This window comes from Pteropus alecto, unplaced genomic scaffold, assembly GCF_000325575.1.
Source record: "Pteropus alecto unplaced genomic scaffold, ASM32557v1 scaffold28, whole genome shotgun sequence".
In the NCBI taxonomy this organism is placed as follows: Eukaryota; Metazoa; Chordata; class Mammalia; order Chiroptera; family Pteropodidae; genus Pteropus; species Pteropus alecto.
The window spans coordinates 905429-931380 of record NW_006441063.1 but is presented as its reverse complement, the minus strand read 5'-3'; the positions used below and the strand labels follow the sequence as shown (position 1 = coordinate 931380).

At 38.7% G+C, this 25952-nt stretch overlaps 1 protein-coding gene across 1 annotated transcript; it reads right to left on the bottom strand.

Moving 5' to 3' along the window:
- Nucleotides 1–396: 396 nt before the first annotated feature.
- Nucleotides 397–25439, bottom strand: LOC102889673. The gene is made up of 2 exons (XM_015594366.1): nucleotides 25220–25439; nucleotides 397–956 (listed from the first exon to the last, which is right to left on the bottom strand). The coding sequence occupies exons 1-2, from the start codon at nucleotides 25437–25439 to the stop codon at nucleotides 397–399; spliced, it is 780 nt and encodes a 259-aa protein (XP_015449852.1).
- Between the last annotated feature and the right edge of the window lie 513 nt (nucleotides 25440–25952).

Genomic DNA, 25952 nt, shown 5'->3' with positions numbered 1-25952 from the left:
TGTCTTCCTGACCTATTTGAGACCCATCCTTATATATATAAGGACATTGAGATTTTTCCTGACATTTTTAAGACCCTTTCTGTTTTGTTTAAGACTCTTTATGATGACATTGAGACCCTTCCTGACTTCTTTGAGACCCTTCCTGCTATGTTTGCAATGCTTTCTGGTGTATTTACAACCCTTTGTGATGTATTTGAAAGTCTTCCTAATTTACAGTCCCTGGTGGAGTCTTAAGGAGAGGCAAAAAGACCTTTAGCCTTAGACTTGCAAGGACCTTTCTTCAAGCATCTAGTTAAAAAATGTCTATGACCCCATATCAAGAAAAATCCATCCATGATTTTTCCAACCCTTGAATGAAAAGTGGAGACTTTTATTGATCTTTTTCTTAATTTTTAATCAAAATTTTCTACAATTCTGCGTAAGCGTCAGTGTTTGTTTGTTTGTTTGTTTGTTTACTGCTCCAGTCAATGAAAGGGAAACTTTATTGAGGCCCCCAGGACAAGGGGTTTGGGCAGGTAGCCGCCCTGCAGGCTGAAAGGCCTTATTTGATCTTCTTCTTGGAGGTAGGTTGTTGATGTGGCCACACTTCTTGCAGCAGTTGACAGCACAGGGATGCAGGTGAGTGTAACACTTGGGGCAGATCATCTTGTTGCAATTGTACTTCTGGGCAAGCTGGCGGAGGGAGGGCTCAATGATGCCACCCTGTAGACAAAGCACCAGGTGCAGGGTGGACTCTTTCTCGATATTATAGACTGAGAGAGTTCGGCCATCCGCCACCTGTTCGCCCACAAAACTCAGACGATGCCAGTAAGGTGGGATGCCCTCCTTGTCTTGGATTTTAGCTTCGACGTTTTCAGTGGTGTCACTGAGCTCGACCTCAAGTGTGATGGTCTTGCCTGTCAGGGTCTTCACAAAGATCTGCGTGTCTGCCTTTGCTGGGGAGACTGCTCCGCCACCTGGTTGAAGAGAATGAGTGTGTCAGTGTTTTTCATTAGAATATAGTTTTAGCTGTTATCTCAGAGAGCCAAAATAATAATGCCTTACATGATAGAAAGCAGTTCATTTCTCCCTCATGTTAACATCTAGGTATATGTAGTCCAGGGCTGCTCTGTCAACACCATGGTGGTTCCCAAGCTCCTCTGTCTTATGGAACTACCATCCCTGGGTCCTTCTGTCTTATGAAACTTCCATGCCTGGGTAAAGCTTGGTCCACATGGCCCAAGAAGGCTCATTAGCACATCCCTCTTCCAGCCAGGAAGAAGGAGAAAGGGGGTAGCACTCTGCCTTTTTAAGGACATAACCTACAAGTTGCACATATTAGTTCTGCTCACAAATGGTTGACCAGAATACAGTCACATGACCATACCTACCTGTGAAAGAAGCTAGATAATACGGTCTCTATTCTGGGAAGCCATTTTACTTTCTTAAATTCAGGGCTTATATTACTACAAGAAAATGAACAAAAAGAGTATTGAAGAAAAATTAGCAGTCTATTCATAGCCTCCCATTTCGAAACTTAGAAATTTTTTATTTGAACAAGAAAAAAAAAATCCCTTCTCCGGCAAAAGAAAAAAAATGGAATTGTTCCCCCTTTTCTTTTCCTTAGCTTAGTAGCTCTCACAGAAGAATAGTTTTTAATTCTAAGCAAAGAAAGCCAAAGGGATAAAAGTTTGCTGAAAACGAATTTATTTGTAATCAAAAATGCCTTCGGCTATTACAATAGTACCTAAAGACCAACCTGAATTTTGTAACTGAGTGTCTGTGCATATAAAAGCACAGAACATTTTGAGATGCAGAATAGTATTAGATCGCCAACTAGACCATACGTAATTTATACATTAGATACCTGGGAACCACATAGGTCAAGAACAAGTAATATACCAAATCTCAGTTAGAAAAAATTCTCCAAACATTGTATCTGTGAATCAGATTTAAAGCCTAATAACAGTTCTGAGAATTGAATTAAGATGCAGGGAAATCCCTTAGTGCTTGCATAAAATTAAATGCACATTATTCTTGATTTTTAAAATATGCGAAAGATACAACAATTAAAATAAAAAATAAATAAAAAATAAATAAAATATGCAAAAGAACAGCTGATCGAATTAAGTTTAAATCTCCACAATCCAGTCATGGGGGCCAATTAGAATTGAACTCCATATCCAATGCCCTATCTTTTGGTAAGACTTTGAGGTAAGACTCCCTTATCAGGGGGTGGCTCCATAGTGTAATGGTTAGTTAGCACGTCTGCTTTACACGCAGAAGGTCCTGGGTTCGCACCCCAGGTGGAGCCACGGACCATACCACGGGGGGCCCAGCCCCAGGCCCCAGGCCCCAGGCCGGGGGTGCACACACAGAGCCTGTGGGAGGAGACATTCCGCCTTCAGAGATCCAGTCCTTAAGGGGAAATGGCAACATCCATAGGTCAAGGGTGGAAGTGAGGTGGGGAGGAAGAATTAAAGAGGGAAAAAAAAGACTCTCTTATCAGAGCTTGACAAGGTAGTGACTTTACACACTGGGCCCCAGGTTTGTGAAATATGGTCAATGCCTTAGCTGTTTTTGAAAGAATTCTCTGAGGTATCTGATTCCAGGACACTTGAAAAAAGACAGCACATGCTAGAAAGAGAGTCAGGGAGCTAGTCCTACTTGGAGGTAAGAGGGTGAGACAGGACACTGGGGTGCCCCAGATCCTTTTGGTAAGGTACAGGTAGGGGGGAGGGTCAAGCTGGGCATTGCCAAGAAGCCACAACAGAGCTTTTCCAGGGTAGAGCCAAGAGCCCGAAGCCTAGAAATTAACTGGTTTAGAAACTGGCAAGGTAACTTGACCATTGACCTTCACCAAGTACTTGTCAGTGACTTTGGTCAGCTTTTACAGGCCCAACCATACACCTGCCAACCTCTCTCCAGATAGTGCCTTAAAGGCTCCACAGATGACGCTTCAGCATTGAGCTCTCTTGGATGGATTCTAATGAATTAGTTGGGCATTTTTCTGTCTTATTGGGAAACGAGTGGTCATGTGCAGTCCCCTTGAATTTGAATATATGGATGCAAATATGTGTTTTTGAGCATTTAGAATTTTTATTTCATATTTATTGAAAGAATTATTTCTTTTGGTCTTATTTAGACATTTGTTTTCTATCCTATATCACTTTTGGATATACATAAAAGGGAAAATTATATAACAGAATAAATTGGTGAAAGTATTCCTGAGACAGCTTCACATTCAAAATCCCACTTTTCTGAACCAACTTTTAAAATTGAGGTATAGCATACATACATTAAAGTATGTAAGTTGCACTAGTCCTAAAATTGATCTTCACATATGTGGTATCTTTTATATGTGGCTTCTAAAAAAACCCAAACTTGTAAAAGCAGAGAGTAGAATGGTGGTTATCAAGGCTGAGGAGGTGGAGAAATTGAAGACATGTTGTTTAAGGGTACATACTTGCAACTAGTATATAAATAAGTCCTGGAGAACTCATACAGAGTACAGTGATTATAGACAACGAAATTGTATTATAAACATTAAACTTACTAAGAGATTAGATCTTAATTATTCCGAACACTAGAAGAAATGATAATAATGTGATGTAATAGCAATATTAGCTAACACTACAATGGCAATATCAATGTATCAAATCCATATGTTAAACACCTTAAACTTACACAATGCTATATATCAAATATATCTAAGTAAATAAAATAAATTATATATATACACATATATATTGATAACCAAAGGATATAGAGCAACTGGAATTCTTATACATTGTTGATGGGAGTATAAATTGATAGTCACTTTGAAAAACAGTTTTATAGCATCTACTAAAGTTAAACATATGCCTACCTTATGACCCCGCAATCCCACTCCCGAGTATATACCAAAGAGAAGTGAGTGTGTATGTCCACCAAAATACATGTATAAGAATATTCATAGCAGCACTATTCATACTAGTCAACATTGGAAATGAACCAAATGTCCATTAACATGAGAATGGATAAATACATTGGTGGTATATTTATACGATAGAATAACACAAAGCCACAAAAAAATAACAAATTACTGAGACACACAATAATATGGATAAATATCACAGATATTATGATGAGTGAAAGAAACCAGACACAAAAGAGTACATACTATGTGATTCCATTTATATCAAGTTCAAGAACAAACAGAACTAATAGATTATGATAGAATTAAAATAATGATTACCTTTGGAGAAAGAGGTTGTTGTTAACAGGTTCGGTAAATGCTCATTGTGAAATGAATAATGTTGCCTGGACCTCTTTTCCCCCATGTATCTGCATAACTAACTCTCTCACCTTTAAGTCTTTGCTTAAATGTCACCTAGTCAGTGAGGCTTATCCTGACCACCCTATTATAAATTGCAATCCACACTCCCTAACTCCTGATCCTTTTTATCTTCTTTTTTTTACTTTTTTTTTTTTTTTTACTTATTCTATTATATTTCTCACCTTCTAGGATACTCTAGAATTTACTTATTCATTATATTTTTTTGCTTACTACCTTTGTCTCCTTGCTAGAATGTAAGCTCCACATCCAATTGCTGGTCTGTATAGGGAATATAAAGACCCAGGCCACTCACCCCAATTCAGGGCATCACAATAGGCTTATCCCCACTCCAGAGCTCCCCATGGGATCCACTGAGGCCTCGTTACAACTATATCCAAACCCAACTTTTCCTTCTGCCCGATCGGGCTTCCCTCACTCCCCAAAGGTATTGATTTCCAGGGAACTTCCCAATAAATTTCTTGTATGTAAAGTACAGTCTCACAGTCTGTGTCCTGGAGTACCTGAACTATGACACTGTCATTTACTGAAACAGAGACCAAGGCAAGATCAGGTTTACTGGGGAATGGTCATGAGTTCATATTTGGACATGATACCTTTAAGGCAACTTTGCCATATCTAAGAAATATCAAGCAGGCAGTTGCATATATGAGAAAAGAATAGATTTTTCCCCCCTCGATCTGCTCACAATATAATCAGGAAAATAAGACATATTCTCCAATAAAAAATCCATTATACCACATAAGATTATAGGTGAAGTGCTAACAGGGTCCAGGAGAGATCAAGAAAGACCTGGGGAAGATGACTTTTTTTTAATGTGATCACTGAAGATGGAGGCAGAGGCGGAGCAATGTGAGCTAGGCCTGAAGATAAAACACTTGGAGCAAACAGAGGGAGGAGTGAGCAATTTAGTTTGAATAGGTCAGGTGTGCAAAGGGACTCAGTGGGACACAAGGTTAAGAAGTGTCTTAGGGTTCTTCGGAGAAACACAACCAATAGGATATTGGCAAGTCCAAAAACTGCAGGGTGGGCCAGCAGGCTGGAGACCCAAGAGAGCCAATGCTATAGTTCCAATCCAAAGGCCAGTAGCCTAGAGATCCAGGAGAGCCTATGGTGCAGTTCTAGTCTGAAGGCTATCTACAACAGAAACAAGACCAATGTTGCAGATGAAGTCTGAAAGCACTCTGCTAAAGAATTCTCTCTTGCTTGGGGGAGGCTGATCATTTTGTTCTATTCAGGCGTTCAACTAATTGGATGAGGCCCATCCATATTTACAGAACAATGTGCTTTACTCAATGTCTATCAATTTCAATGTTAATCTCATTCAGAAACACTCTCATAGAAACACACAGAATAATGTTTGACCAAATATCTTGGTACCCCATGGCCCAGCCAAGTTGACACATACAATTAAGCATTACAGGAAGGTAAGGGCCAATTGAGGAAAAATTTTGAATGCTAGTGTTTAGGCTATGAAAACCACTAAAGAGTTAGAGGCCAGAGGATTTGAATGAGGGAGTCTAGAGGTAGAGAGAGAACTTAAGAGACTACTGTGATCATCCAGGCAAGACAGAAAGCGGGATAATAACAGTGAGCCTGGAGGGGAGGAAACAGAGGCAAGTAATATGGAACTGACATGACTTGGCAATTAACCAGCCTGGGGGATGAGAAAAAGTATGCACAGAATGACTTTGTAGGTTTCAAACGTAGAAGCATGACGAAGCCACTGAAAGAAATGGAGGGATCAAGAGAGAGAAGATGCCTGTCTCCCTGGGGGCTCTTCTGGTTGAGGGGCTTGGGGCATGTTCAGGTTACCATCTCAAAAATGGTAACCTAAAACATATACAATACTTTATTGCTCACAAATCTGAAGGTGAATGGACTTACATAGCAGTTCTCACTCCACGTCATAATGCATTGTATTAATTTTGTGTTGGTAACGGGAAATTAATTCTTCACATAGGAATTAGTAAATGGATGGTGAAAGTAAACATTGATCAAATCTTTTCTGCATATTACCTACTGCACATGTTTTTTAAAAATTGATTACTATTTTGATCTACTGATTAATTCTAGATCCTGCTTAATTTCCCTAAAAGAGAGGGAGAAAATTATTTACTATTTGCACCTCTCCTGGGCCCAGAAAGTTGTCTGATTAGAGTATGAAATGTCTAATGGGCTTTATAAGTAGAGCTTGGTTGAATTCTTGACTTTTAAATTAATTTTATATTTTTCTTTGATTTCAGTTTTGTTAGGTTCTATTTACTAAATATCCTAGATCCAGGTTGAAAAATTTAAAACAACTTTATTGAGATATAATTTGCTACCATAAAATTCACCCATTTTTAAATGTATGACTCAATGATTTGTATAAATGTACTGAGTTGTGCAACCATCACCACAGTACAGTTTTAGAACATTTGTATAACCCCAGCCCCAGGCAACCACTGTCTTTTTTGGACTTTTCATATAAATAGAGTCATATAATATGTGTTCTTTTGAGTCTGGCACGATGTTTTCAAAGTTCGTGCATGTTGTAGCATGCATTGGTATTTCATTCTATTTTATAGCAAAATAATATTCTGCTGTATAGATATACTACACTTTGTTTCTCTGTTTATCAATGGATGGATATTTGGGTTGTTTCTACCTTTTGGCTATTATGTCTTTGCGTGGACATATGTCTTTGTGTAGACATAGGCTTTCATTTGTCTTTTTCATATGTAGATACCTAAGAGTGGAATTGCTGGGTCATATGGTAAATTTATGTTTAACTTTTTAATTTATGCCAAACTATTTTCCGAAGTTGTACCACTTTTCTTACCTACCAGCAATATATGAGGGTTCTCATGTCTCCATATTCTTTTTTTTTTTTTAATTTTCATGTCTCCATATTCTTGCCAGCATTTGTTACTCTGTCATTTTTATTCTAGCCATCCTAGAAGGTGTGAAATGGTATTTCATTGTGGTTTGAGCCATTTGTTCACTGTTTTGGGCAAAATGTCTATTCAAATCCGTTGCTCATTTTTAATTGAGTTCTCTTTTTTAAATTGAGTTGGAAGAGTTCTTTACTCTAGGTTGAAATTTAATATAATCAAAACAACCTTTCTGGAATACAATATGGCATTCTGTTTCAAATACCCTAGAATTTTATTTGTTTATTTATTTTTGCTTATCCCTCCAAGTGTGCATCATGGTGGATGCTGTGATTCACTACCCAGATCTTCCTTCTTGTTGTCCAGCTTCAAGAGTATGGTCAGCAGACAGCCTTTAGATGTCAGCCCTCTAGGATCTGCCTCAGCTGCAGAGAGCCACCAGGGCAGCCCACATCCAATGACTGGTCAAAGCAGGGGTATAAATGCCTGGCCATCTTCACTGAGCTTTGGACAACTCTGCAGGGCTGTTCTAACTCCAGAGCTCCCTGTAGGTCAGCCAAGTCTGTCATGAGGCCTGCATCACTTCTCTCTCTACCCAATCAGCTTTCTTTCCCTCCCTGCCATGGGAATTGATTCCAAGAACACGTTTTTCCAGATTTATTGAGATAAATTGACATATAACATTGTGTAAGTTTAAGGTGTACAAGGTGTTGATTTGATACATTTATATATTTCAGTATGATTACCACCATAGTTTAGCTAACACCGTTATCCTTACGATTTCTTTTTGTAGTGAGAGCATTTAAAATCTACTCTTAGCATTATTCAAGTATATGATACAGTATCATTAGCTATAATCTCCATGCTGTACATTAGATCCCCAGAACTTGTTAATCTTATAGTTGGAAGTTTGTACCCTTAGACCAGTATCTTCCCATGTTCCCCCATCCCCAGCCCCTAGCAACCACCATTCTACTCTCTGTTTCTCTGAGTTTGGCTTTTTTAGATTTCATATATAGGAAAAATCATACGATATTTGTCTTTCTCTGTCTGACTTGTCTCTCTTAGCATAATGCCCTCAAGATTCATTGTCCTGAATGACAAGATTTTCTTTTTCCTCATGGCTGAATAATATCCCACTGCATACATATCCTACATCTTTATCCACTCATCCATTCATAGATACTTAAGTTGTTTCCATATCTCGGCTGCAGTGAACATGGGGGTGTAGATATCTCTTTGAGATATTAATTTCATCTCCTTAGGATATATACCCAGATGTAGGATTGCTGGTTCACACAGTAGTTCTATTTTTAATTTTTTGAGGAACCTCCATACTGTTTTCTATAGTGGCTATACCAATTTACATTCCCGCCAACAGTGCACAAGGGTTCCCTTTTCTCCACATCCTTACCAACTCTTGTTATCTCTTGTCTCTTTGATAGTAGCTACTCTAACAGATGTGAAGTGATATCTCATTGTGGTTTTGATTTACATTACTCTCATAATTAGTGATGTCAAGCACCTTTTCGTATATCTGCTATTTATATGTCTTCTTTCAAAAAATGTCTTTTGCCCATTTTTTAAATTGAGTTACAAAATAACATACTTAGTATTAGTTAATTTAAATTTTAAAATATGTATATATGTATACACGTATAGAGAGACATCTGGAAAAATAATCCCCAACATCTTTTTTTAACTGAGGTAACATTGGTTTATAACATTATGTAAGTTTCAGGTGTAAAACATTATAATTTAATATCTGTATACACTATATAGCATGCTCACCACCAAAAGTCTAGTTTCCATCCATCACCATACATTTGATCCCCTTTACCCATTTTACCCTCTTCCCACCCCCTTCTTCTCTGGTAAACACCAATCTGTTGTCCGTATCTATGAGTTTGTTTTTGTTTTGTTTGGTTTGGTTTTTTTTCTTTGTTATTGCTTTGTTTCACTTAGCATAACATCCTCAAAGTCCATCCATGTTGTCACACTAATGGCAATATTTCATCTTTTTTAATGTCCAAGTAGTAATCATCACACACACGCACGCACATGCACACACACACACCCCACGTCTTCTGGTACAGCCACTATGGAAAACAGTATGGTTCCTTTGCCATTTTTTAAATTAGATTATTGTTATTAATTTTTTGCTATTGAATTGTATGAGTTCTTTATATATTTTGGATATTAACCTCATCAGATATATGATTTGCAAATATTTTCTCACATTCCATAGGTTGCCTTTTCATTCTGTTGATTGTTTCTTTGGATGTGTAGGTTTTAGGTTGCTGTAGTCCCACTCACTTATTTTTTATTTTGTTGCTTGTGCTCTTAGTGTCATATCCAGGAAATCACTGCCAAGACTAATATCAAGGGTCTTTTTCCTTATGTTTTCTTCTAGAAATTTTACAGTTTCAAGTCTTATGTTTAAGTCTTTAAACCATTTAGAGTTAATTTTTGTAAGTGGTGCAAGATAGGGATCCAATTTCATTCTTCTGCATATGATTATCCAGTTTTCCCAGCACCATTATTGAAAAGAATATTTTTTCCCCATTGAGTATCCTTGGCTCCTTTGTCAAATATTAGTTGACTGTATATGTGAGAATTTATTTCCAGGCTCTTGATTCTATTCCATTGGTCTATGTGTCTATTTTTATGCCAGTATCATACTGTTTTGATTAATACAACTTAATAGTATAGTTTGAAATCAAGAAGTACGACGCCTCCAGCTTTGTTCCTCCTTCTCAAGATTGCTTTGGTTATTCAGGATCTTTTGTGGCTTCATACAAATTTTGGGATTCTTTTTCTATTTCTGTGAAAAACGCCATTTGGAATTATGATGGGGATTGCACTGATATTCTAGAAAGTTGCTGGCCACTCTCCACCACATGGGGACTTCTCCTTGATGATGTTCCTTTATGGACCCTGACGTCCTGCCATGTTCCTGGGAACTTATGTTCTCTCCATTGACTTCCTCATGTCTTCTCTTAGTTCTCTGTATTTAAATTCTTCACCTCCTCGCTCAAGTAGCCCTGAAAATTCTAAATGCCTCCTACTTTATTATTTAATCCCTCTCACATTCCAGGCAAACACTTCCTCCTTAAAGCATTTTCTTCATTTGGCTTTCAGAACACTACATTCTTCTAATTTACTTCCTTCTTTACTGACCACTCTTTTTCAGCCTCCTTTACTGGCTCATTCTCCTCTTTCTCACTTCTATACATTGAGGTGTCCTAGGACTTAGACATTAAACTTCTTTTCTATCTTTACTCACTCCTCAATGTTCTCACCCAGTCTAATGGCTTTAAATGTCCTCTATCCACTATGACTCTCAAATTTATATCTTCTGTCCTAACCTCCAGAGTCATATGCCCAATTGACCACTCAACATCCTCACTTGGATGCTTAATATGCATCTCAAACTTAATCTTTCCAAAACTAAATTTTGCAGTACTCCCAAACTTGTTCTTTGCCTGGAAGTCCCCATCTCAATAAATGGCAGCTCCATTCTTCCACTTATTCAGGCCAAAACCTTGGAGTCATCTTTGATTCTTGTCTTTCTATCACACCTCACATTTGACCCAATAGCAAATCCTGTCAGCTCTGCCTTCAAAGTGTATGCTGGCTCTGACTACTTTTAACCGCCTCCACCACTAACCTGCCCTGGTCTCAGCCCCCTGATAGCTTCCTTTATGGGCCACTGCCATGTATCCTAACAGGTCCCTGCTTCCATTATTGCCCATCTATAATTTACTCTCCATCAGCATCCTTTCAATACTTAAGGCAGCAAAAGTCATGCTTCAGTTCAAAACTTTCCAATGGCTTCCCATCTGAATTGACTCAGATCAAAAGCCAACGTGGTCCATAACCTCGTTCCTTCTCCGATCTCAGCTACTACCCTCCTTGCTCACTGTAGTATAGCCACACTGGTCTCCCTATTATCCCTTGAATAAAGAAACTCTTTCTCATCGTGGGGCCTGTGCACTTGTTGTTCCTCTTCCAAAAATGTTCTACCCCCATATATCAGCATAGCTTCCTACCTCCGTTTTTTTATGTTACTGAGCAAATGGCACCTCTGCAAAGAGGCTTTCCTTGTCCACCCTATCTAAAAATGATACTCACATCATTATCTAATCCTTGACACTGCTTTATTTTCCCTTATGATATTTAATCTGACATTTGATTAGGTTGTTCATTTTCGTATCGCCTCTCTCCCCCATGAGGTCAGAAACTTGGTCTGTTTTATTTATTGCTATATTCTCATAATCTGGACAAGGGATTGACACAGAGAAAGAGCTCTGCACATTTTTGATAACTCTCTTAGTTTACTTTATCCCCATCCAAGTTCTCCCCAATTAGAATGTATCATCAAGATTCCTACAGGTACTTGTTCAACACAAGACACAGCCACCTCTGAGTTGAAATTTGCTCACCTCTAGAATTTAAAAGCCCAGCAGTTACACATTTATACATATTAGAGGACTTCCTTCAGATAAACTCACAAGAGTGGAATTACTAGGTCATGAACCAAACTTCCAAATTGCCCTCCAGAGAGGTCAACACTAATCCCTCTCTCATCAACAGTGCTCTGTTCCAGTGTATTCTGGGCCTTCAAGCACATAAAGATGATGATGATGATGATGATGATGATGATGATGTCCTCTTTACTTTTTGTTAACTAGAAAATAAACATATCTCTGTAGGGGCAGGGAAACTTCTGGGTTATCATTGCCACTAATGAGGGTACATGGGGTATGCTGACTTTTGGAAGTAAAGATGTTTGTTCTCTAGCAGCTTCCATATCTGAAATTGTGTCCTCACCAACACTTTAAATTTTTTTTCCATGATGCTAAGTCATGTTCTTTCATTAATTCATTCACTTCGATATTACTTTTGAGCATCTATTTTGTGCTTAAGTTCTAAATATTGCTAAGCTGAAGAATATTCCTTGAAATAATGGGATTTAAAACTGTCCTGGCATTTAACCATTTTACAGGGTACTTCCATTACCTCATTTGGACTATACAAAAGCCAACTGGGTACAATTCTGTGCATTTTACAGATGAGGAAACTAGAGACACAGAGAGGAGGGATTTGCCCAGGGTTACACATTATATATGAGTGGGAATTCTATGGGCTTTTCAATAGATGCCACCCCCTCCATATGACAATATCTTGCCAGGTCCAACACCACCAAAAGCAAGTTTACTTGGCCATTGTAAAAAGGATGACATACTTATGCATACTGAATTCTGAGCTGAAGGATATTAAAATGGAAGAGTAATTTAAAAACAGCTTTTGTTTGTGATGCCATTTCAGTTATCATGGTAGTGGGTGTTGTGCTGAATTGTGCTGCAGCAATTTGATTAAGGCAGGGAACTATGTTTCCTAGAAGCCCCTCCTTGTCTGATTCCAGATTAGACATTGCCAAAAGAGGAACTTGTGTGAGAATTGTAGGGCAGAAGGCAAGCAGCATTCAATACCCTTGGCAGGTTTCCTGTCAGATATAGTGATGGACAGAAACAGGGGTGCCCTAGAGATCCTAGCTTATCCAATTCTCTCCTGTTCCACATCCAGCTCACATTTTCTACTGTTAGCCAACAGCTGCCTTAGACCCACCACCAGGGGCTTGGCTGTGGCCCCACACAGGCAGGAGTTACACAGAGGCCACAGTTTCCCATAAACCTCTCCAGGAACTCTCCCTTCACTGCCCCACTTGGGCAGCTGGATTCACTTAGATTCTTGAACTTTCCCGAAAGCTCTGATTTGTCCAACTACACCAGTGCTTCCAGTAGTGCATAATGACTCTCTGATCCTTTGACTCCCCCTTCTAGACATTCACTTCCTCAGTTCTTCCCACATCTGTGAGAGGATTCATTCCTAGAATACTCCTGGTGCTCTGCTTCCCTATCTAAATCCTGACTGATACAATACTTACAGATTTTGATTGACTTTAAATAAAAAATAACATAAGAAAAGAAATGTTCCAGATTGTAGGGAAGAATTCCGCCTTCTATTTAGAATCTGTATATCCCAGATGCTTGATTTATAGACCATGCATGTGTGTGTGGTGGGGGAAGGAAGAGAGATTATTAAATGAACTAGTGGAGGATGAATAGAGTGTGCCTTGCATATAGATCGAAGTGGGAAAGGAGATGAGAAAGGAAGAACTAAAAAGATATAACTTTATCTTGTTTTTATGAGATAAATGGATGAAAGAGGAGAAGGAATTGGCAGCAAAGATGTTTTTGTAGTTTGAAAATTTTCAGTTAAGTTTTACTATAATTCCTTAGAACATAGTCAAAGAAAACAACCAGCCAATTCTCTATCCTCTAAGTAACTGTCCTCTGTGAATTAAAAGAGAAAGGAGTGAGTCTTACTTAGGAAAACCAGTTTTTTATACATAAAGTGTCAAACTACGTGTGAACAGGAGCAAAGACAATGTCCAAGGATACTTAAACCTTATAAAAACCAAAAGGATAATATCCACCTGGTATCACTGAGGCATATAGTCAATGCTTTAATGTTAAATGTATAACTATGTCAAAAATCCTCTCCTTTCTCCTCCCTATATTAGCTTCTCTCTTTGCAACAATCAGAGAAAGGAAATTTTAAAACACTCGTTTTTGTTCTGTTTGGGGAGACAGCAACAGTTATGCTCAAAAACTGAATCTGTCTTTGCTAGCAATTTATTTAGTACAGGTTCGCTGTGGGAATTATCATTTCACAAGCCAATATCATACAGAATAATATCTCTTGATAGCCAAAAAAAGAAATAACATACTCCAAACAAATGACAGATTAATCACACTATCGTTCCAGGCAAGAGCAGAGGAATAAAATCTAAATTTAATATGAGATGTACCTTTTTAAAACTATTTTTAATTAAATTTAATGGGGTAACGTTAATTAATAATATTATATAAATTTCAGTGTACAACTTTATAATACATCATCTGTATATTCTATTGTGTGCTCACAACCTGAAGTCTAGTCTCCTTCCATCACCATATCTTTGACCCCTTTACCCTCTTCATTCTCTCCCATTCTCCTTCCCCTCTGGTAACCACCAGTCTACAGTCTGTTTCTGAGTTTATTTGTTTGTTTGTTTTGTTTGTTCATTTGTTGCTTTTTCGTTTTATATCCCACATATGAGTGAAATCATATGGTTCTTTTCCTTTTCTATCTGACTTATTTCACTTAACATAATATTCTCAAGATCTACCCATGCCGTTGAAAATGGCAATATTCCATCTTTTTGTGGCTGAATAGTATTCCATCGTATGTATGTACCACATCTTCTTTAAGGGGCTAATATCCAAAATATATAAAGAACTCATACAACTCGATGACAACAAAAATACAAATAATCCAATTAAAAAATGTGCAGAGGACCTGAACAAACACTTCTCCCTAGAGGACATACAAATGGCCAACAGACATATGAAAAGATGCTCAACTTCACTAGCTATTAGAGAAATGCAAATCAAAACCACAATGAGATGCCACCTTACACCCGTTACAATGGCTATTATCAATAAGACAAGAAATAACAAGTGTTAGGGAGGATGTGGAGAAAAGGAAATCTTCATGCATTGCTGGTGGGAATGTAAATTGGTACAGCCACTATGAAAAACAGTATGGAGGTTTCTCAAAAATTAAGAATAAAACTACCATATGACCCAGCAATCTCTCTTCTGGGTATGCTCTCCTATGTTCATTGCCACACTAGTCACAATAGTCAAAACATTGAGGTGTACCTTTTTATACCAGGGGGCCCTCCGGAGAGAAGGTGACCAACCTACAGCTGATTTCTAGTTGCCAACGCAAAAGTAAAAGTCCCCTCTTGCTAGAGCTGTTGCTAGGGAACAAAGACACCAGTGTTAGAGGACAGGCTGAGCAGCTCCAAGGGTTATCACTCCAGAGACTGCTGCACAGTTTAATACTACTACCGACCAAAGAGTCGCCTTGTCCTTGGTAGGACCAAATGTCTCAAGGGCCTTCAGAGAGTTTTTAAGTTAGCAAAGAGTCGCCCTGCCCAAACTGAAACTCTGAAATAGTCCTCACAAACTGTCAGTATTTATAGTATAAATGTCCCCTTGCCATAGTCGTTTCTCCATATGTTCTTATCAATAAGCCCCCAGCAGGGCCCCTCAGCAGCTGGTCTGCTGACTGCTTATCAACGACAACAGATGTAGAATGATGACATCCTGGCATGACTTCATTCTTATATCAAAGCAACTTTTCTTCTTTGTCATACATAAACAAGTGGATTAAAACAACTTCACTTGAGTCATAAACAAGTGGATTCAAAATCATATTAAACCAAAGCACAATAAGTTTTCAATAAGAATTTTAAAATTCAACATCTTTTTCATGGGAGATTGCACATAGGTAGAATAAATGTTCTGGGGCATCATTCTTTCAAAATCAAATTTGTTCATCCCTCTTCTTCCATCCTCACTCAGTGAGCATTTTCATCTGATGTCTTTAAAACATGCCTGCCTCAGGTAGCTTTTATCAAATAAAAGGTGGCAGAGTTCCAATTTCCTTTCCTACTCTGAATCAATAAGCCCAGCTCACAGAGCACTAAACTTTTATTTCCACCAAGCAAATATAGATTTCCTTCTCCTTGGTTGCTATTTAAAAGTCCCATTCTTACTTCTGTCTAGAGCATCCACCCATTCCTGTAGCATTGATGCTGACAGTGGCCAAAGATGTGAAATGCCACAAGCCAGTCAGCCCGTGGAGTCCTCCTCTGCCCTCAGTCATGTGAGTGCACACAGTAGGTCACTGTACAAGCCAAACAACCATCAGCTCATCCTCACGGACACAAAGAAGGGATCTTCTCCACGCCTTGGATCCCTGCAGACTCAAACTCTTGACTCTGCATATGGTTTCACTTCCAACTTGTTGAGTTTACCACCAGAAATCTGTAATAGTTTCCTGGGGCTGCCGTAACAAATGACAACAAACTTGGTGACTTCGAACAGCAGCAATTATGCTTTCAGTCTAGAGTCTAGAAGTCCAAAATCAAGGTGTCTATATGGCCATACACCTTTCTAGCTTCTGGTGGTTACCAGCATTCCTTGGTGTTCCTTGGCTTGTGGCCTCATCACTCCACTACAATCTCTCCTTCCATCATCACAGTGTGTCTGTGTCTTCTCCTCTTGTGCCTTTCTCCTCTAAGGAAAATCCAGGGTAATCTCAGCATCCTGAGATCCTTAAATTAATTACATTTACAAAGACCTTTTGGCCAAATAAGGTCACATTCACAGATTCCAAGGATTAGAACATGGACACATCTTTTGGGGGCCACCATTCAATCCACTACAAGGCCTTATCTCCCTGGACTCAGAATTCTTTCTTTTTAAGAATTTTCAAACCTGTCTCCATAATGCCAAACTCATTAACACTGCCTATTGTATTCAGAAATGATCCTAACACCAAGAAGGGTGCATTTCACTCAAGAATCCTATTAAAGGGTTCATCCCAAATTTCTTCTCTCAGCCCTACAATCTTTTTCTTCTTCCTCTCCTACTTTCACTCGACCGTGCTGGCTCCAGTCTTTTTGCTCCTATGACTAGAAATCCTCTCTCCCCTTCCTAAACACGTAATTTAGCTTAGCCCAGTTACTCCAGATTTATGCCTACATATCCTTCATTCTCCTCACACAAAGGATTGTCCAGTTACCAGAATCTACTCTTTCTGGTGATAAAGGGAAAGGTGTTCAATAACTTTTGTTCCTTTTAAGGTTTTTTAAAAAATTGATTTATTGAGGTAAAATTCAGTGGCATTTAGCACACTCACAGTTATGCAGCTATCACCTCTATCTAGTTCCAAAACATTTTTATTACCCCAAAAGAGAACCTGCACCCATTAAGCAGCCATTCTGTTCCCTCCCTCTCCCAGCGCTATGCAACCATGAATATACTTTCTGTTTCTATAGATTTGCCTATTCTGAACATTATATATAAATGGAATTATACAATATATGGTCTTTTGTGTCTGACTTCTTTCATTTAGCATAATATTCCCAAATTTCATCCATGTCAGCATGTGTCAGTACTTTATTCCTTTGCATGGCTGATAATATTTTATTGTATGGATATACTACATTTTCTTTATTCATTCATCTGTTGATAGTTGCTTTACTTTTTTAGCATTTCACATTGCAGAGTTTTACCCAATTTTTTAATAAATATTTACTGGATGATAACTATGTACTAGGCACAGTTCAAGGAGCTGGGGACATAGCTCTTGACAAAACAGAACAAAAGTCTCTCCCTTCATGAAGCTTGCATTCTGGTTGGGGTGACAGATTATAAATAAGATAACTAAAATATATAGTCTGCTAGATAGAAGTGCTAAGCAGGGAAGAAGGGTTGGATAGTGACTAGAAGGGGCTAAAAGAATTTTGGCGGGGGTCACTGGTCATTTTCTATTTCTTAATCTAGGTACTGGCTACATGGGCATTCTCAGTTTGTGAAAATGTAGTGAGCTTGCCCTTAGGATTTGTGTACTCTCTGTGCATGTGTTCCACTTCAATAAAAAGGGTTTTTTTTTAGCTAATGTGCTTCCATGTCCTTTAAAAGGCAGTTTATTGCACCTATCTCTGGTGCTGACTCTAACAACAACAAAAAAAGATTTTGCTACGTTGAGGGTCCAGTCAAATCCCTGACCCTGTTCTTGACTGGGTTTAGGATGTCACCAGAGTGAGGTGCTGGTTTCAGCATTCTGCCATTCACTTATGTCCTTCAGGCTTCTGGACCATTCCAGCTCTCTCTGTCTAACCATAACTGTCAGTAGACAGCCAGGGTTTACAATGACCATGTTGGCAATTTCAGCTTGTTACCTTATTTCTTTTAAAACACATTTCTGCCATTATGTTGAGCCCAGTTTGGCTCTTTTTTAAATACTGTCCTTAACAAGAACAAAAATTTTATTTTTAGGGAGAGAATGACTATGAAATCACAAGAGTGTAGGCGAAAAACACCAGGCTATAATGAAAGGTAATTATGTTCAGAGGAGAAGGGGTCACCCTGGGGTGTCAATTTAAAAAAAATAGTTGTGAATTTCTCTCTTTCCATGTTCCATTCAGTACAACTCAGCCTAAATCAAGAAGCAATCCTGGAAGGCAGTTAAATTGAACTGATTTGGGGAAAAGATGGGTGAATAATTGAAATTGGTCTTAAGTAGGATCCATACGTCCTATACATGTATAACACCTCGGAGTTTATTCAGCCAAAATTTTGTGGCTACAGACACAAGGTAACTTGATTTGATGGGCTCTCCCTTCATTATGCAAACTGTTATTATGCCTCCATCATAACTAAAATGAGTTGGGATATAAAAGTAACAAGGACATATACCGACTGAGAGGCTGCTGGACAACAAGGTAGGAGCATATCCTTGAGAATGATATTTGAGAGAAGAGAACGGGAGGACACTGAGTCTGAAAAAAGTCAGAACCAGAGGAGACATTTACTAGTACAAATTGGGAAGAAGTTGGCCAAGATGGTCAAGAAGGGGTAAGTGGGATTTAGTTAAGAGAGGAGACTGCAGAAACACTGATATCACTTGAAAGGTAGAGAGAAATGTTTGTTGAGAGATATCTGAATGTGCAATTCAGAGAAGCTGCTAGCTCTAAGGACAGGGCTGCCAAAAAGTTTAATTCTGGCCTGGAACCAGTGCCAAAAGGGGTGAGATGTTTCTACCCACCAGCTCTAAGAACTAGTCAGACAACCTGAGGGAAAAAGAGGTCAGCAATGAAAATGTCTAATGTGCATATTAAGTTGTGTCAAACTGTATTCGGGTACTAGGCAAAGCCCCTATAATTCACAGACCAAAAAGATACAGCTTATAGATCAAACTTCCTCACCTTTTGGTAAGACAGGTTTGTCAGTGACCAAAATAGAGCAGGTGGAATCCTGAATGAGATTGTGGGGCTGCAGCCTAAAGGGGAGATAGACCTTTAATTCCTCAGGTCATGTGGTAGAAAAGACAAGAGGCCACCATAGGGGCCTGTCGCCCAAAACCATTCCTTTCTCAGATTCTCAGTGGGAGTATGAGAGTGGGCACCATTTTGATACATTGTGTTTTGAAATTATAATCCAAATACCTAAATGGGAGGAGAGGCCTAAGGTAAATATCACAGGTTACCAGATGATTTTCCTACCTGACTCTTAACAGTCAGTTTTTCACCCACTAGGGCTCAGTCAATTCATAGTAGTAATAAAACCCTTGTAGTCATACGATGTTTAAATGTGAACAAAGTACTCTAGATAATATTTCATTGGATTATTTCCTCAAGTCCTTGTGAAGAGAGATGCCTTAAAGGCCCAAGGCTATGAAAAATAAGGAACCAACAAAGAAGGAGGTCACTCTGGAAGATCCCAGCTGTGCCAACTAGGTTCAGTGCGGTGCCCTGAGACTGCTATCACTCCTAGGTCCAAAGATCAAGGAGACAGAGTGGTAATTGGAAACCAGAAGGGAAATTTTTCATACAGAGGTCTGCCTTGAGAAGATTTGTGACCTTCTGTCAAGGAACACAGCCAGACTGAGGTAACCCTGCAATAAGAAAGCCAGGGAAATAGATCCCTGGCTTATTCTACCTCCTTTCTTTGATCTTTTGCTGGAGCTCCCCATTGGCCAAACCCAAGCAGAAGCCAGACGGACTGAAAACATAATAGAGAAGAATGAAAAGTGGGTCCTCAAAACTATGGGCCCCTACCCCTAACCCCCACCAAGACAATGCCTAGACACACAATTGTGCGTACCTTTTCAGGGGGATTGTGGATTCCCGGAGGTGTATTCGTGGATCTTCTGGGACACATGGATTCCAGATTAGGAGCCCTGGGCTGCAGGGATGCAGTAGCATTGCAGTATATGGGATCCCACCCCCATCCAAACCATCAGCAAGTTCTCTTGACTCCCCAAATAGATTTCCAATAGGTCCACTTCTCTCATTCTCTGCTGTCACTATCATCTCCTAGCCTACTAACTGGTTTCCCTGCCTACCCTACAAGTCATTCTTTACACAGAAGCCAGAAACACAAATAAGACTGTGTCATTTACCTGCCTGAAGCCCTTTGAAGAGTTCCCACTGCTCTTTGAATGAAATCGAAAGCCCTTACTCTGCTGTGCAGGGCACTAAGAGCTTTTGTACCCCTCTGCTCTCATCTCACATTCCTTCATCTGCAATCACTACTCTCCAGTCACCTTAACCTTTGAAAGTAAATTTTACCTCCACCCTTCTAGGTTCTTGGTTGTGACCCCTCTGTAATAAAAGACACATTAACCATAGAAAAAAATAAATGGAACTGTAATAACATTTATACCTCAAGTATACGTGGGAAATACCCAAGAAAACTGAATAAGTCCCTGAAATGGCCCAAGCCACCACCTTAAATACCATCTTCAGCTTAAGAAAAAAGAACATATCGGGGGGCAGTGGGAGGAGCCAGTTATGGGAGGTTATTGGTCAAAGCACAGGCATGGTTTTTATGCGGATTTAAGTCACTGCTCTCTTCATTGATCAGAGTTTCTAGAGATTCAGTCATCCTCCTCTTTCTGGTACAGAGAGAGAGAGATACCCTTACAAATGGAGATTTCCCGTATAAATGTAAAAGTCTCTCACAAAAGGGTAACTTCTAGTGGGTTTTCAGGGTTTCTTCAATATCTTCTACTTCTTAAAAATAATCAGCTCAAGATAATCCTTATGTCAAATAGGCATATTTGGAGGTGGCAAATTCTGCTCCCTCTCACCTTCCAACAATTAAAACACAGCAAGCTCTTCCCTGCCTCAGGTCCTTTGCACTTACTGTTTTCCAAGAACTAAGTCAAGTTCTTCCCCCATTTTCATACATGGCTGCCTCCCTTATATCTCAGCTTAACTGTCACCTTTTCCCTATCCACCACAGACAAAGTTCCCTCCACTCCCCTTCCACCACATACCCTGATTCTCCATCACAGTGTTCTATTTCTTTTCTTCACAACACTTACCACAGCTAGAATTATTTTTATGGATTCACTTGATCATTAGTCATCTCCCAAGTAGGATATTATCTCAGAACAGCAAGCCCCTGATTTCTTAACCCTCAGAACATACTGCACCCACAGCAGTGCCTGCCATAGAGTGAGCACTCAATAACTATTTGTGCTTATTGTTAAACTTGCTTTCTATCAAGATTAGTCCTGATAAGAACCTTAAGTCTGATTTCCTGGATAAAAGAAAATGGTGAAGCACCTGAAGATATAGGAGAAGCAAAGGTAGTTGTGTTACTCAACTTGGGCTCCCAAAACAAAATACCATAGACTGAGTACCTTACACAACAGAAAAATATTTTCTCATAGTTCTGGGAGTTGGAAGTCTGAGATCATGGTACCAGCATGGTCAGGTTCTGGCGAGGATTCTTAAAGATGACTACTTTAACTCTGTGCCCTCACGTGGCAAAGAGGGTAGGGAAGGCGGGGGCACTTCCTCTCTGGTGTCTCCTCTTATAAGTACACCAATTCCATCATAAGGGCCCCACCCTCATGACCCTTAATTACCTCCCAAAGACTCCATCTCCAAATACCATCACATTTAGGGGTTAGAGCTTCAACATATAAATTTAGACAGAGGAGACACAACTTACTCCATAACAGTAGTGGAATTCATTAGAAAAGGAATGAAGAGTAGATTCATGGACTTTGAGCATGGACCCAACCACCGTCCCATTCATTCATTTAATAAACATTTGTTGAGTACCTACTGTGAACCAAAAGTATGGTGTTGAGCCTTGGGAAATATGTAAACATAGAGAAGATGGTGCTAGCACTCAAGCAGAGAATAAACATGTAGGCAGATACTTAATAAAGTATGGCGAGCACTAAACTAGAGATTTGTACAAAATGCCATTGAAGTAGAAAGAGAGAGTAATGGGTTCTACCCAGGGAAGGCAGGAAGGTCTTCACTGAGGAAGTAACTTTTGAATTTTGACTTGAAAAATGAGTAAGAGTTTACCAAATAGAAAAACAGGGTAAAGCAATCCAAATAATGGGAATAGAAGTCCATGGGTTGCGCGCTCTCTTTTTTTTCCTTGCAATTTATTCATTGAAGAAATGAACTCATTTCTCCTAAAGAATGACCTGCTACGCTGGGTTTTGCCTACTGCATCCGGGAGATATGTACCATGGCTTCTTTAGCCAGTCATCTATCATAGGACACTTCGGTTGCTTCCATGTCCTGGCCACTGTGAATAGTGCTGCTATGAACATTGATGTGTAAATATCTTTATAGATATGAGTTTTCAAGTCTTTGGGGTAAATGCCCAGTAGAGGGATTGCTGGATCATATGGTAGATCAATTCTTAGTTTTTTGAGGAACCTCCATACTGAGAAATTTTAGAATGCATGTATTAGTTCATTTTAAAGTAAGTGTAGCATAAATAACATATTTTATGAAAAATGCCATATTTTCCAAAACAAAAACAGTTAGTGAGAAAAGTGGCACTGTACATTTGTGTAAATCTCTTTAATGTCTGACTTAATAGAAGACAACTGGATTCTCGTGTCTTCAATATTCAATCTCTTGTAATATGGTGACTTGGTTGAAGTATCTGAAGAATATCCAGCCTCACACAGATATGCAGTTAGAAAAAGGAGGAGCATTTTAATAGCCTCTATAGATAATTGTGGATTCTTTTTAGAAAGAAGTGGTAGTTTCTTAAAGGTTAATTGTGATATGGAATCTGAAACATCGATGTACTCTTTATACTCTGTTTCATTAAAATCTATCTTGTACTTTGAATGGATCTTTTACCCATCCATGATATTGTAACATCACATGTTAGTCATCTCAAAAACATTGGTTTATTGAGTTATACAAATACTGCAAATGTTGAACAGTATCCAAAAAAAATCACATTTGTTAATATCACCACCAATCCCATCAGAAAAATCTTTAAATATTGAGAAGATATTAAACTCACAGTGGTGGATACAAAAATTCCAATTTTCACTTGAAAGCTTGAATTTATCATTGGCAATAAATACTGTCAAATTGTTTTCCTTGAAGTAACAAGGCTCATGTCTTAATTCTCAAGAAAATGTATGCCAAATACTGTTTTCTGAATAACCATAGTTTGCCTGTCAGTGGTTCTTTTAAGTAAAAATACTGTTCCATGAGAAAAGTAGCTAGTTCAGCTCTCCACTCAATAATTGTACATTTGCTTTTCCTCGAGATGGCCGTGGTACAATAGTCCCTCTTTATCCACAGATTTGCTTCCCACAGTTTCAGTTACCTATAGTCCTAAAATATTTAATGGAAAATTCCATAAATAAATAATTCAATAAACAATTCATAAGTTTCAAATTGTGCACTGTTCTAAGTAGAGGTATTGCAGTGCTTGTGTTCAAGTAACCCTTATTTTACTTAAGAATGGCCCCAAAGTGCAAGAGTAGTGATGCTGGCAATTCTGATATGCCAAAGAGAAGCCATAAAGTTCTTCTTTTAATTGAAAAGGTGAAGGTTCTCGATTTAATAAGTAAAGAAAATTTTCATATGCTGAGGTTGCTAAGATCTATGGTAGAACAAATCTTTTATCCATGAAATTGTGAAGAAGGAAGGAAATAAATCTATACTAGTTTTGCTGTCGCACCTCAAACTACAAAAGTTACAACCACAGTGCGTGATAAGTGCTTAGTTAAGATGGAAAAAGCATCAAATGTGTGTGTGGAAGACATGAACAGAAAACATGTTGCACCAGAAAACGTTGAGCCTACATGAAAACTTCAGCAAGGAATCCCCTGAAATGAGTGACCACATTTACCTAACTTTTATTATAGTATGTAGTTATAATTGTTCTGTTTTATTATTAGTTACTGTTAATCTCTTACTGTGCTTAATTTATAAATTAAACATTCTCATAGGTATGTGTGTATGGGAAAAAAACATAGTATATAAAGAGTTCAGTACTACCCGCAGTTTCAGGTATCCATTGGGGATCTTGGAACAGAGTCCCCCAGAATAAGAGGAGACTACTGTACTTCAATATGCAGCAGAAGTGCTTTATGCGTATTTCCCATTTCATCATATAGAATATTGTAAAGACATGTACACAAGGGTTGAGATTTAATAAAATTAATAATTTCACTGCTTCAACAAGGACACTTAAGTGAAACTGGCAATTTTTTTACTGCGAACGTGGCAGTGAAGAATACAGTGAATACTAGTACATTGGTACCACTGCTCATGCTAAGGCACCAACAATTTTAGCCACTATGGCTTTTGCACCATCAACGCAATGTTAACTTGGTGAAAAAGGTAAATAACATTTTAGTGTTATTATGAAAATAGGTTTGACTTCATGGATCCCTGAAAGAATCCAGGGGCTCACATTTTGAGAACCACTGTTCTAATTCTATCATTCCTTCATTTTTAAATTAGAATACTTCCATGGAGAGAAACTTTCCCTCAATCAGTATTTGGTTACCCTGAGATCAGTTTGCATAAAAAAGGGCAAGTTAAATTCTTTTTTTTTTTCCATTTATTTACCAGTTTTTATTTAAAAAATGGTTCTCTAGCATCCTTCAAGGTGATCAATGAGAAATCTTTTGCTAGTTTGTTTCATTGTGAACTTATGCAGTTAACATAGTTGATGTGTTTCTATCTGTTGCAGTTATTATTTTTATTGATACTTAACTTGTCCCATCGTTTACTAATGGGAGCCTCTTCATATTGGCTGCTGAGTCCTTTTGACATGACCCCAGTAATCTCTAACAGCTTCCTTGCCTTCTTGTATGACAAGATATTCTACACTCATACTGTACTTTTCCTAACTCAGACCTAGAATCAACCATTTCTCTAAGGATCCCTGGTTTCTTTCAGTAAGAAATGATATTCAAAGACCATAATCTGGGTGCTAGGAATGCTGTGCCGGTTATTGATATATTGCCTCTAAGATCCAAACTCATCCATTTAGACTGCTCTATGAAAATGAAGCTGGGTCCTTTGATTTTTTTTTTCTTTTGCTAGCTTGCACAGAATCTTTGTCATTGCAGGATGACAGGGTTGCTTCCTGGTTCCAATGTGCTCTCTCAACAGGCTCCTGAAACATGGGTGGCATTGTCCAGCACCAGGCTCCTGCAGCACGGGCACTTTCTCCAGGGCCCAGCTCTTGCAGTGTGCAGTTGTCAGCGGGACCCAGTAATCCATGGCTTTCCCAAGCACCACGAAGAGTGAATTCTGCCATATTTCAGATGGCTCTTTTCTAGAAATCTCCAGAGGGTAGATTTATAGCACCAGTAGGGCACCACAACTTCCCTGCCATTCAGTGAGCCATGGCAATGACCTCTCCAACATGGTGTAGATCTCAGGCCTGGGGGTAGAAGAGGGACTCTTCATTGGGTGCTCCAACTCAGCTCTGTGGGTAATGATTGTACTTTATATCTGTTTCTATATTTAAAGGTGTTATTTCTTGCTCTAATATCCTCGTATAGTTAATTAGTCTTTATATTAAGCTTCTCCTATTCGAATTACTGAGTAATTTCTCTGTCATTGGACCCAGACTGATACAAATGCTCAATTTTACTGAGTTAGTAGTTTTTGCTATGCATTTCCATTGGCTATAGCTAGGAGATAATTATTTTAAAACAAGAATACGTCATAAATTCATACTGGTAGTTTCTATTCACAGGATTGAAGAACTTAATTTTATGTTTTTTCTCTTCTATGGTGAAAAATCTTAGCTCCTAACATTAACACA